General features: G+C 33.9%; 2 protein-coding genes across 2 annotated transcripts; both read left to right on the top strand.

Moving 5' to 3' along the window:
• Positions 1-927: 927 nt before the first annotated feature.
• LOC122058821 (ABC transporter C family member 3-like) lies at positions 928-8,310 on the top strand. The gene is made up of 10 exons (XM_042621508.1): positions 928-2,571; positions 2,885-2,971; positions 3,055-3,682; positions 3,857-3,915; positions 6,009-6,303; positions 6,421-6,629; positions 6,782-7,087; positions 7,545-7,608; positions 7,807-8,046; positions 8,171-8,310. The coding sequence occupies exons 1-10, from the start codon at positions 928-930 to the stop codon at positions 8,269-8,271; spliced, it is 3,633 nt and encodes a 1,210-aa protein (XP_042477442.1). The 3' UTR covers positions 8,272-8,310.
• Positions 8,311-10,409: 2,099 nt separating this feature from the next.
• Positions 10,410-11,758, top strand: LOC122058671 (polygalacturonase-1 non-catalytic subunit beta-like). The gene is made up of 2 exons (XM_042621324.1): positions 10,410-10,484; positions 10,590-11,758. Exons 1-2 carry the CDS (start codon positions 10,434-10,436, stop codon positions 11,553-11,555), a joined length of 1,017 nt encoding a protein of 338 aa, XP_042477258.1. The 5' UTR covers positions 10,410-10,433; the 3' UTR covers positions 11,556-11,758.
• Positions 11,759-13,609: the final 1,851 nt, after the last annotated feature.

The following is a 13,609-nucleotide window of genomic DNA, read 5'->3' on the forward strand; positions in this document are numbered from 1 at the left end:
TAACAGGCTCAATTACATCTAAGGGTGATATTGACAGTCCAATATATTGGACCAAGGCTTTGTGGAACACATAAGATAAAAATGGTTGGTATTTATATGCTAGAGTCTTTTACAATATTTTTACAAATGGTTCTGCATCAATTCTAAGAAACAAAGCTATTAAGATTTGAATTGGAACTGTTTGAGCCAAGCCACTTAATCACTAATAGTAGAAAAAAAATTATTGAAATCATATATGCTTTTGAAGAATCAAAGAATGATATGAATATCTTGTAAGGTTTTCTGCTTCATCACACTTAATTTTGTTTTTATTTTTATCCATTTACTGAACTTGCAAATTAAATACGTACAATGCCTACCCTTGAACATTTAAAATCGTGGTTGATGATACTTACTTTATACTATTGGTCAGCTCTTGTATCTTAAATGAGTTTGTCTCTGTGTGATCTTCTCATGTTAAAATATCTCTCTTGAGTGTAGAGCCGGTGGGCCTAATCCTTAACTTTTTGTCCAATTAGATATTGCATTAAAAAATTGACTCCGCTTTTTATCTCTACTTACTTGCCCATTCCATTTTCTAATTTAAGTGAGTACATATTCCTTATTCTTCTAAGAATTCAGTGGGTCTTCTACTTCAAAAGGTCTTGTTCCTATATTGTTATAGATTTTGATTTGTATTGGAAACATTTTTCCTGACCAATCATGTTAAGAATCTCTAATGCTATATCCATTATTACTGATTTATACTTTTGTTATGTTGGGTTGTTTGACAAGGGGCAAGAAAATGAAGATATCCATCTTTTGGAGCCTCTTTTGAAAAATAAATCTGATCAAAGCAATGACGATGGACAAAGATCAAGTGTCACTGGAGAGAGTATAACACCATATGCAAATGCCAATCTGCTTAGTATTTTAACCTTTGCATGGATGGGACCTTTACTTGCACTTGGGCATAGAAAAACACTGAACCTTGAAGATGTTCCTCATCTTGCTAATTGTGATAGTGCCAATGTGGTCTTCACACGTTTTAAAAACATGCTTGAATCTGATGATAATGACAATGATAATGGTGGTCAAATAAACACACTCAAGTTGGTGAAGGCATTGATTCTCTCAACAATGAAAGAAATTCTATGGACAACTATACTCCACATTTTATGCACATTGGCTTCTTATGTTGGACCATATCTTATTAAGGCCTTTGTTCAGTATCTCAATAGCTCTCACCAACTAAAATATAGAGGCTATGCTCTAGTGTTTATTTTCTTTCTTTCAAAACTCATAAGGTGCATCTCAGAGAGACTCTTGTTCTTTCAATTGCGTAAGACGGGAATTAAAGTTCGTGCTGCTTTGTTCTCAATAATTTATAAAAAGGGTCTTATGCTTTCAAGTCAATCAAGACAAGAGCATACTAGTGGGGAGAACATTAATTTGATGAGTGTTGATGTTGAGAGGATCGGCCTTTTCAGTTGGTACTTTCATAATATTTGGGTAGTGCCTATTCAACTTGTTTTAGCATTATTTATCTTGTACAAGAACCTTGGGCTTGCTTCACTTGTAGCTTTTGTTTCCACAATAATTTTGATGTTGGCAAATATTCCACTAGGAAAACTACAGGATAAATTTCAAAGAGAATTGATGGATTCAAAAGATCGACGGATGAAAGTGACATCTGAGGCTTTGAGGAATATGAGGATTCTCAAGCTACAAGGTTGGGAGATGAAATTCTTGGCCAAGATTATTGAGCATAGGAACTTTGAAACAATATGGTTAAAAAAATTACTTTATTCATTAGCTATGATTTCCTTCGTCTACTTATCTGCCCCCATGTTTGTATCCATTGTTACTTTTGGATTCTGTATGCTTATAGGAATTCCATTAGAGCCAGGGAATATTTTATCTGCACTTGCAACATTTGAGATATTGCAAGTGCCCATTTATAATCTTCCAGACACAATCTCCATGGTTGTACAGACTAAAGTTTCCCTCAACAGGATAACTACATTCCTCTGTCTCAATGATCTTCATCTGAATATAGTACAGAAGCTTCCAAGAGAGGGTACCAATGTTGTAGTTGAGGTAGTCAAGGGGAATTTCTCTTGGGACCTTCATACTTCTAACCTCACATTAAAAGATCTTAATTTCCAGGTGCTTCGTGGGATGACAGTTGCTGTTTGTGGTTCTGTTGGGTGGGGCAAGTCAAGCCTACTTTCATGCATATTAGGGGAAATACCAAAAATATCTGGAGCTATTAAGTTAAATGGGACAAAGGCCTATGTTGCACAATCACCTTGGATACAGAGTGGTAAGATAGTAGACAATATATTGTTTGGTAAGGAAATGGACAAGGAAAGGTATGAGATGATTCTTGAAGCATGTTCATTGAAGAAGGACTTAGAACTGTGTACTTTTGGGGACCAGACTATCATAGGGGAGAGAGGGATCAACTTGAGTGGTGGACAAAAACAACGAATACAGATTGCACGTGCTTTGTACTATAATGCTGATATATATCTGCTTGATGATCCTTTTAGTTCTGTGGATGCTTACACAGGAACTCATTTATTTAAGGTAATTAATCTTTGACCTCTACTTACAAAGCTTTTCTTGATGAAATTAGATTGAAATTATACATTTCATTGTTTATATCACAATTTTGTTCACTAGATACACTGTTTGGCCTAGAAATTGATCTAAATAGACTAAAATTATGGTTGTCTAAACAAATAAGACATAATTGACTCATAATGTTGAGCTTTGCGTATGGTTTGATGGTATTTATTATAATGAAAAGTTAATTGTCCTAAATATATATTTGACTCTTTTAAGTGACTGAAAATTCTTTTCGAATGCCTAAATATGAAAATCTAAACTTATGTGACAGGAGTGCTTGCTGGGAATTTTGGCTTCAAAAACGGTAATTTATGTTACCCATCAAGTAGAGTTTTTACCTTCTGCAGATCTTATTCTGGTAAGAATATGCCATCTTTTTTCTTTACTTCAAGTTCTTTAACCTAGTTAAAGAGTGATTATTTATCTTCTATTGTATTTTAGGTTATGAGAGATGGAATGATTACTCAAGCAGGAAAGTATGAAGAAATTCTTAATTCAGGAACTGACTTTATGGAATTAGTGGATACACATAAGAAAGCTTTGGCTGACCTTAATTCTATCAATCATGGGGTTGTTTCTCATAATTTAGTTAATGGTGAAGAAGATGGTAATACGTTGTGTAGCAAGAAGTCTAATCAAAATGATGAGGAAAATGAATCTAAAAATTACCAAACAGAAAAGTTAATTGGGACAGAAGGGCAACTTGTCCAAGAAGAAAAGAGAGAAAAAGGTGGTATTAGTCTTTCATTCTATTGGAAGTATGCTACCATTGCATATAAAGGTGCTTTTGTACCATTGATATTTGTAACACAAATTCTTTTTCAGCTTCTCCAAATCGGCAGTAGTTATTGGATAGTAATACCTCATGTTAAAGGATCCACTCTATTATTTGTTTATGTTGTTTTGTTTATGGGAAGCTCTCTTTGTATACTTATAAGGTCCATGCTCATTGTAACTATTGGATATAAAACAGCCACTCTTCTCTTCAACAAAATGCATTTGTGCATTTTTCATGCTCATATGTCATTTTTTGATTCTACTCCAACTGGACGGATTCTAAATCGGGTTAGTAAATGATCATATTCGATCACCATAATAGCTAATATAATTATAATAAACTAAATTTTTTGTATACAGGCATCTTTAGATCAAAGTGCAGTTGATACCTCGATTCCACATCAAACTGAAGAACTTCTTATATCAATCATAGAATTCTTGGGCACTGCTGCAGTAATGTCACAAGTCGCATGGAAAATGTTAATAGTTTTTATCCCGATGTTTGTGACATGCATTTGGTGCCAGGTAATACTATAATCACTTTCACTTCTCATTATTAAAATTTTGAATCAATCTCAACTATATTTTTTCTCTAGTAAACAAGCCATAATACAAGTTGATTCAATATTTTCTTAATCAAAGAATTTCAATATTTGTTTAATTAAAGAATTCTGAATCTATCTTTTTCACAAAGAAATTGAATTAGTGGTCGATGCATATATGTTAGTATGTGAAAATGGTGATTTAAACCTAAATATTTTTCTTATATTATCTTTACCAAAATTGTTTGAAAAGACAGGACCAACCAAGGCCAAAGCTATCAAAGTGCAAAATATAACCAAAGAAACATGGTTTTTGATATAGATAAAATATTTTAGATGTGTATTAATAAAAATATTATATGACCTACTAGCTCTATTTATAGCTCCATCACAGATCATACTAAAATAAGTTAACTATTGATATGAGTTGATAATTAATAAAGGGAAAAACTTTTCTGGTCTGGTGATTCTCTACCAAGTAACAAATTAGATTGGGCTGAAATTTTCTCGACAGGTAAACCCCAAAAATTTCTCTACTCACATGTTAAGTTTCAACTCAAACAAAATTGATCATGTAGGAAAACATATCATTGAAAGTCTATGCATTTGACAAAGATGCATTTACAAAGTGACTGGTGTATAGACATACATGGGGGTAAGTGATTGAATTTGGATCCCAAATTTAACATGTGCTCTATCCAAAGTCCTAGACTATCTTCTAAGTATCTAATTGTCAAATTTACCACTTGAACTTTTCATGTGGTGGAATTAGATGTCCTGACCAAGGACAGCTTAACCTTGTCTGCCAACCAAGGAATCTAGATAATAAATCAGTTAATAATTGTGAAAAAAATTTTTGTAGAAATTATTAGAATGATAAATGATAAAATTTAAATCAGTAAATGGTAAGTTAATAAATTATTCTCCATAACTATATATTTAAGATAAAATGTCTATATGCAATGCCTTTGACTAGCCTCTAACTAAGAGCCTTAATGTGTTAGTAGCCTAACTATTTGAATAACGTGGAAGGCTACTTTCGCTGAATAGACCACCATTGTATAGTTGTTCCCTATTTACATTAGTCATGTGACTAATGTTTGACTAATCTCCATTGTATGGCCGCCATGTTGGACTTCTACCCCTATACTTTCAAAACTGAACTGAAGTTGCTTCAAATTACAAAAAGATAGGTGGTGACTTAGATAACCCACATTGATAGAATTTGATAGCTAGATAGGTGGTGACATAGATAATTTACATCGACAAAATTTGATTCCCAATAGAATTGCCATGTGGTAGATATTTAGCAATTAAGAGGAGCCTATTTATGTATAGATAGGAATCGGTGCCAAGTAATTAATTAATACAAAAAAAAAAAAATCAATGGAAAGGTCTTATTCTTCCTTCCTTCCTTTCTTTTGTTTCCGTCCTTCTTTTACACTACCCTTTTTTCTTTTAATGTTTCCTTCATATCCATATTTCTTTCCTATGCTGGACTATGCTTCATGCAAAGCATTAAACATAGCCTAAAGCATCTAGGTTGCAGTTTTCCTTTAAATTGCACATTTATGTGGTTTTGGTGATGATGAATAAGGCCATATTGTCCAATTCATTATAATAAATTTACATTTGGCAAAAAAATGTATATTGACACATGATTGAATACAAAATTTATAATTTGACGAAAAATAAATAAAGGAATGTGATATTACAAATTTTCAGATACAATTGCATGCATCTGCAGTAAACTCCCAAATAAAAAATATGGAGATAAAAATTTTAGGATATAGTCAACATACAGATAATTTAATAATTCATCAACATCTAATAAAAATAGAAAAATTCAACCATTCAAAAGAGAATAGTTGACGTAAGGTAAAAAATGAATGAAATATTTTCATATTATTTCATCCATAGCGATTGTGTCACGATCAACCAACATTCTAAATGTAAGTAACTCACGTTAAAAAATCCCTCAATAAAATAAGCTTATACCATTTCCTACTGTATATACATTTATTACACATTTTTTATATTATATCTAATTTTCTTTGTTTTAAACTTGACTTGTAGCGATACTACACATCTGCAGCACGAGAATTTTCACGTCTAGCTGGAGTATGCCAAGCTCCAATTATACAACATTTTGTGGAATCTAGTATAGGATCAATCACAATTAGGTGCTTCGATCAAGAAGAAAGGTTTATGGAGACAAATCTCAAGTTGGTGGATGGGTATTCCCGTCCCAAATTTCATCTCTCTGGTGCAATTGAGTGGTTATGCTTCCGCATGGATATGTTGACATCTATCACATATGCTATCTCTTTGGTTTTTTTGATCTCAATGCCAAAGGGAATTCTTAGTCCTGGTAACAAGCTAAACTTGAAATCTTATAAGATTATCCTACATGGAAACTGTGATATATTGCTCAAATGAAAGTTGATTTTGAATTTGTTTTTGTTTTGTTTTGTTTTCTCCCTTGAAGGTGTTATGGGTTTAGCAGTCACATATGGGCTTACTTTTAGCATGCATGCAGTCATATGGGCTCTTTGTAATCTTGAGAATAAAATTATATCCATTGAGAGAATATTGCAGTATACTCGCATCCCTAGTGAACCCCCTCTGTTGGTAGAAGAAAATAGATTAGATTGTAAATGGCCGTCACAAGGGAAAATTGATGTTATTGATCTACAGGTAATCTTCAACCTAGATTCTTCAAGTTTTTATCTCCTTACTTATTTCATCAATTAAAGAATAGACATTTGAAGCTAATATTGCTACATAGTCCTTCCTATCTTTATGGAAGTCTACTAAACTTTATGTTTAATTATTTAATATGTATGTAGGTCTGGTATGCACCACATCTTCCTCTCGTCTTGCGAGGTCTCACATGCACTTTCACAGGAGGGATGAAAATTGGCATTGTTGGGCGAACGGGAAGTGGTAAATCGACTCTTGTACAGGCTCTCTTCCGCATGCTTGAACCTATAGCCGGTCAAATTTTGATAGATGATATCAACATTTCTAAGATTGGCCTTCATGATTTGAGGTCAAGTTTGAGCATTATCCCACAAGACCCAACAATGTTTGAGGGGACGTTAAGAAGCAACCTTGACCCGCTTGAAGAATACACTGATGAACAAATTTGGGAGGTGAGATTTTTTTATTTGACAAATAATATTTAATAAGTGATTAGTGATAAATATACAATGGAGATATCTTATGCTTATTGAGTATTCGTGCACCAAAAAACATGTCTCAATTGATTGGGTGTGAGATGTATCTCTATAAACTCAGTTCTTGTAGTCGTCTTGTTTTTATATTTTGTTAAAATTTTTAAATCGTATCATCAAGATATTGAAATCATTTCATTGGGTTCATTGGAACATTTTTGGGCCAAGTTTGGTTTAAGAGATTCTCTTATTTGGGACCTAGGAGATCCTTTTTTTTTTTTTTTTATTGCCGTGTTTCCCATTTCCATTTGGCACTTCTTTGCTTGTTAATTTATTTACCTTTTGGTTAGCTCATCTTTGATGACCAGTTCTATGTTATAATGAATAATCAAATAAGGTGGGTTGGTAACTTGACATGGGCTTTTTGTTCTCTTAGGCATTAGAAAAATGTCAACTTGGTGATGGAGTTAGAAAGAACGAAGGGAAGCTTGATTTTGCAGGTTGGTCTCTTTTTGTATTTACTCAACATCAATTTATTCATGCACTAGTAAATTATTGTATGATATGTCTAAATTCTACTGCAAAACACAACCTTGCTGCCCTCCAACACTTTTTTTTGATAAGAAATAGGGGAAGAAAAGTTAATGAAAATAAGATCTTGAATAGTTAAACCCATTTTCGTATGGTGGCTGTCACAGTGACTGAAAATGGAGAGAATTGGAGCATGGGCCAAAGACAACTACTTTGTTTAGGGCGGGTATTACTCAAGAGGAGTAAAGTGCTAGTGCTTGATGAAGCTACTGCATCAGTGGATACCATGACTGACTACCTAATTCAGCAAACAATTAGTCAACACTTCTCAGGGTCTACTGTCATCACAATTGCACATAGAATAACATCAATTCTAAGTGTTGACAAGGTCCTTCTTCTTGATAATGGTTAGTAGCTAGTAATTAATTAGTACATCACAATCAAATGGATTCAATTAATTTTATAATTCGATTTCTCATCATTTTTTGGTGATTGTCTAATCAGATTGACGTGCTTTCTTGTCTTAAACAGGCCGTGTACTGGAATATGATTCGCCAACCAAATTGCTAGAGATCAAATCTTCATCATTTGCAAAACTTGTTAAGGAGTATACTCGTAGATGTAGTTACTAGTCTTTGAAAAGCTAAATAAATGAGTTTTGAATGTTCAAATTAAGCTAGATGCATAGGCTTAGGTGAATTACTATTTTGATTATGATAAAATATTGGGAGATTGAGATCGCATGTAAACATTTGGCATTGTCATTCAATTGAACTATGGGGTAAAAAACAAGATGAAGAGGGAAAAAAGAAGAAATTATTTTCTTTGTGCATCTCTATCAACTTTGGGAGAAGTTATACTAGTCCAATGCTATCTTTAGAACAACATAGATATCTACCACATGGTACTTTGGATAGAGATGAAAACCTATGGACAAGTAGATTCCAAGGTCCCCTTTTCACATGTTAAGTTCCAGTTAAAATGGAGTTGGCCATTAAAAAAAATAAATCTTCAAAAATCAGTGAATAATTAGACAGCTTAAAATACAAGTGAATATGCTTATTCATGGGAAGCTAGGCTTTGACACAAGGCTAACCCTAGATTATCTTTTAAATACATATATTTTTTAAAATTGCCACATCACCCTTCCATGTAGAAAATTTTGATGCTAGTCTAGATATGTCCTCTAGAGCTTACTAGTCAAAAAAACTTTTTCCATAAAGCCTCTAAAACTAAAACTTTGACTTGTTGCTATGTTAGGCATATCTTAATTATCTACAACCAAAATTTTCTCCAATACCAATTAAGGTATCTTTCCTGTGCCTAAATTGCTTTTATCAATTCTTGCAATGATTACATTTTCAAGTTTCTCCTCTCCTCAGAGTTTTTCCTCCACGGTCATGCCAGTTGATCCGAAAGTCTCATAGTTGGTTCTTACAACAACAATTTGAATTGTTCAAGAGCCAACCATGTGGAAGGTTATTCTGACCTAAAAAAAATGTATGGCTAAGGTTCTTCACAAAAAAACTTTACATCTTTGTTGAATAAAACTTGAGAATATCAAAATTTCATTGTCCTGTTGTTTTCAGAAAGTTTTGTGTGATAGGAATATCATAGGAACTAAGTGATCTATAACCTTTTAAAAGTGGAAGGTTAGGATCCCTTTCGTTAAACACCATTTTCTTAGTTGCCTTTTCTTGTTATCATTTACAATACCATTTTGAAAGGAGATATTTATTGAGTTCAAACTTTTATGAACAGAAAATGCCCTTTCTTGGGTGTGTGAGGGCTCCAGTAGTTGGATAAAAATAATTATTTTCTTATGAACAAGATCTTACGTAGAATTAAGATGCCTTATCCTTCCTATATACAAAGGCCTATTATATCACAAAAAATTAGGTCTCACATTATTGAAAATGGATTTACACCCAATTGCCGTTAACGAAAGGGAGTATTTTATGATTTTTTCTTTTTTTGATAAATAATCATTAATTTGTCTGAGCTTGGGTTCGAACCAAATTATAATTTGTGCATCCAGGGAATCATTATAATTTGTGGTTCACTTGGTCAAATCCACCATATAACTACCACCAGGAGGGCTCCTCTATTTAAATTAATTCGTCTAATTGGAAGGTCATACTTGGATTAGCCATGTGAAATTAGAATAGGAAAAAAAAAAAGAAGTCAAGCTCCATCCTAGATTGGGATTTTAGCTTTGCATTTTCAATGGTTTTCTCATATCTGTCAAAGTTGAGTTGTCAACCAAACTTCTGTTACATTATATCTGTATGTGAGAAAGTCAGATTGGGCTAAAAACCTTGCAAATGAAATGGATGGATGGTCACGTGGAGATCAAGTCCACAAATTTTAGGTTCTAACTGAGTTGCTTTACCATTGCATACATAATTGTCATGTGGCAAATCAATAACTCCAAAAATAAGGGAGAATTCCCTTATATATTTATATGGAGAAAAGAACCCTATTCGTCTAGTGTTTGCCATACGCAGGCACAGGTGCCATTGTGCTTTAGGTATTTTCACGCCAAGTTGTGCCTACGCATAGGAATGCTAGACAGACAAAAATTCCTTTTTAGGATAAGGTTTCGATTTTTCGTGCTAGAAATTAGGAATTATAGAATACATTTATCCTTTTAGTTTAGGTATAACAAAAATTCCCCTTTTTTTAATTTTTTGGTAGTGCAAAAATTCCCACTATATAAATTCAATCACCTCTTATCCATGCAACAAATCCAACTCATTACCACAAAGGTCCCAGACCCATCTTCAGGTCCACTATGAAGCATCCCATTCTGTTGCTTGAACTTCTTATAGTAGCATACTTCAGTGTAAGAAAAATTATACTTTTTCCATCATCCATATTCATTTTAACATTGTCATTGCTTGTCCTACTTTATCTTTCTTATTTGGTTGTTATTTTTTCATCTCCGCAGGATTCTCAAGCTGAAAATTCCTTCTCACAATACTGGGAAGAGCATATTGATCTTCTACACCCTCCATATTGGTTAGCTGCAAAGGCTTCTCCATTAAACCTCCATCAAACAACAATGTTTATGAAACTTATGGATGGAAATGAATTGTCTTCCCACTTGCATTCATTTTGTAAGCAGGCTAATGTTGTTTGTTCTACAAATGTAGTAGTAAAGAAGACAACAACAAATGACACAACTCTGCCACCAATAGCCCAATGGAATGCCATCAGAGCAGAATATGATCGCGTTCCAAAGGAAGTTTCCAGTCGAGGGGGATTGCAATTTTTCCGAGAATCAATGATGAAAGATGGAGGTTTCATATCTGTCCCTGATCTAAGGGATCCAATGTCATATAAATCATTCTTGCCGCGATCTTTATCATCAAAAATCCCATTTTCTTTTGCCCGGATCAAGGAATTAAAGAAGATTTTTGGTGTGGCGGATGAATCGAACATGAATAAGTTTATTCAGGACACCCTCAAGTTATGTGAGAAGAGGCCTAATCGATGCGAGCAAAGCATCTGTGCGATTTCTGCTGAGGATCTCATTGATTTTGTTGTCGAGAAATTTGGACACAATGTACGTGTATGGAGTACTGAAAATGTCGATGGATCTTATGAGAATGTCACAATTGGTTCTGTTAAACTCATCCATGGAAACCTCTCCCAACCACCAGCCTTATGTCATAGTTTACCATTCCCATTTCAAGTCTATTATTGCCATGTTTTGCAAAAAGTAAAAATATATGATGTTGACATATATGCTAGGGAGAAAGTGAATCATATGATCATGGCATGCCACTATGACACATCAACTTGGAATCCAAACCATCTTGCTTTTAAGCTATTAGGTTTTGGCCCAGGCCTAATTGAAGTTTGTCACTGGATGAATGAGAATGGAGTGGTCTGGACAAAGAGTTTAGGTTGAGCAACATTTGAAGATTTGATCATGTTGTGCTCTGTTTGTTTTACTTGTTACTACTTTTGCTATGTGTAGGTTAAGTACAGAAGGACAAGTCTTCCCATGTTTTAAGGTGACAGAGATGTGGCAATGGCAATTCTCACTATTGGGTTGGCCACTTGTCAAAATTTTCACTCATATTAATTGCATACAAGTATACCTTTCTATCATGGATTTAGTTTATAACCATTCATGTATTGGCATGTACCGTCTTCCTACAAATATTTTTGTAACAAATTAGACTCTGTATGCTCTGCTATTTGGCATAGTTACTAACTTCTCCAACTGCTATGTGGGCTCAGTTATTGAATGGGCTATATTTTCTATTTTTTCATTGTGGGATCCTAACTTTTGAGGTAGGGATGGTTCTCTGAAATGGAATGGTATTAGAAAAGTTTACCATCATTAAGACTATGTTTAGATGTCAAGAAATGAAAAGAGAAGAAAAAATTCAAAAAAAAAAAAAATATAATTGAGGAGAGAGATAGATACATAAATCAGTGATTGTATCATTATGATTTTGTCTTATTATTATTATTATTATTATTATTATTATTATTATTATTATTATTATTATTATTATTATTATTATTATTATTATTATTATTTTCTTGACTTCCAAACATAGCCTAAGAAAATTGGTCTAGTGGAATATTTTTTTTGATGAACCAAGAAAAGATTCATTAAGTTAGATAACTGAATACATCCACATGTGTTCCAATATCATAAATTTTAGTCTTTCTGTACATAACAATATAAACAATTTGCTTCAACAGAAGCACAATTTATTAGAAGACCTGAGACAGAAAAAAAAAAAAAAAAAAAAAGGAGATTTAGAGACATAAAAAAATAGAGGGACAGAGCTCCAAGGCCAAAAACTTTTGCTAGTATTCAAGACCATGTTATGTAAATCCACTGAATCACTTCAAACTTTAGCCACGTGCCACCCTTAATCTCTATCTTGATTTAAATCGTAGACCCGTGGTTTATACATAGGGTGTCTGTCTCGAATGACTTAGTTACCTTTATTATTATTATTATATTTTTATTTATTTATTATTATTATTTTTTTTGATAACAACCTTTAGTAACCTTCAATTGATGGTTTTATGATCCTTAATGAAATTTGGAAAAGTCAGTCTGAAAAAAAGTCCAACTATTGACATCCAATTTTTTATAGGGAAAAAGAAAACTATCTACTTGCATGTGCATACGCCTAGACACATACAGGTGTGAAAAGACTGTGTTGCCCTAGGCCCTATGCACTGAAGATGCCTCGCGCGGTTTCCTATTGGTTTGGTGTTGGCACAATGGCCGCACAAGACAATAGCATTTTTTTTTATTATATATTTTCTCTCTTCTAAAAAAAATGAATAAAAAAGCATGTGAGGAGGGGTTCCCTACTTAGAGAACTCTTCCTGCTAATATATATTGGAAATGGGAGAGGAATTGTTGCCCGATCGCGTGGCTATTGCACCAACACGCAGGGCAATGGAAGAGTGTGCAAAGGTATCCACAAGGGTAGGGCAGTTTAAATCGCAACCTTGTGTCTTGGTGTAGTGGCACATGACGAGGCAACCTTTTTTTCCCCACTTTGGAAAATGTTTTTATGCGAGGAAGTAGTCTCTCTCTTACCAAAGATTTTTCTACCCTTGGAGTATCCTCTGTGACACAACATGGCATCTGGCATGCATCCAACGCCCATAAACACATTGAGCTCCGTGCGATCACCTTGGGCTCTGTACCTGAGCATTTCTTAACGTTGGATATGTGCCAGACACCCTGTTGCACCACAGATGACATCCATCCACACATTGTGCTCAAGGTGAGACCCATGAATGGACCCATTCACTCATTCCAATCCAACGTTGGTTTGATGCGATCCATTTAGTGGAGGAACAATTTCTTGGATCTACTAATTGAAATAAGGGAGAAAGAACAGTAGCTGATCGTGTTCCCTAGACCCTTCAATAGTGGAGCACACATGGGTATCATCAAAGACCACATGACGAGCAAAGGGA

This window comes from Macadamia integrifolia, chromosome 13 (assembly GCF_013358625.1).
Source record: "Macadamia integrifolia cultivar HAES 741 chromosome 13, SCU_Mint_v3, whole genome shotgun sequence".
In the NCBI taxonomy this organism is placed as follows: Eukaryota; Viridiplantae; Streptophyta; class Magnoliopsida; order Proteales; family Proteaceae; genus Macadamia; species Macadamia integrifolia.

What these genes read in the sequence shown, in the direction of transcription:
- LOC122058671 (XM_042621324.1), top strand. Translation starts at nt 10,434, where the DNA reads ATGAAGCATCCCATTCTGTTGCTTGAACTTCTTATAGTAGCATACTTC. An exon ending in TTATAGTAGCATACTTCAGT is followed by an intron (nt 10,485 to 10,589) that starts GTAAGAAAAATT and finishes TCATCTCCGCAG; the next exon opens with GATTCTCAAGCTGAAAATTC.
- LOC122058821 (XM_042621508.1), top strand. Translation starts at nt 928, where the DNA reads ATGGGACCTTTACTTGCACTTGGGCATAGAAAAACACTGAACCTTGAA. An exon ending in CTTCTGCAGATCTTATTCTG is followed by an intron (nt 2,972 to 3,054) that starts GTAAGAATATGC and finishes ATTGTATTTTAG; the next exon opens with GTTATGAGAGATGGAATGAT. An exon ending in AGGGAAGCTTGATTTTGCAG is followed by an intron (nt 7,609 to 7,806) that starts GTTGGTCTCTTT and finishes TGGCTGTCACAG; the next exon opens with TGACTGAAAATGGAGAGAAT.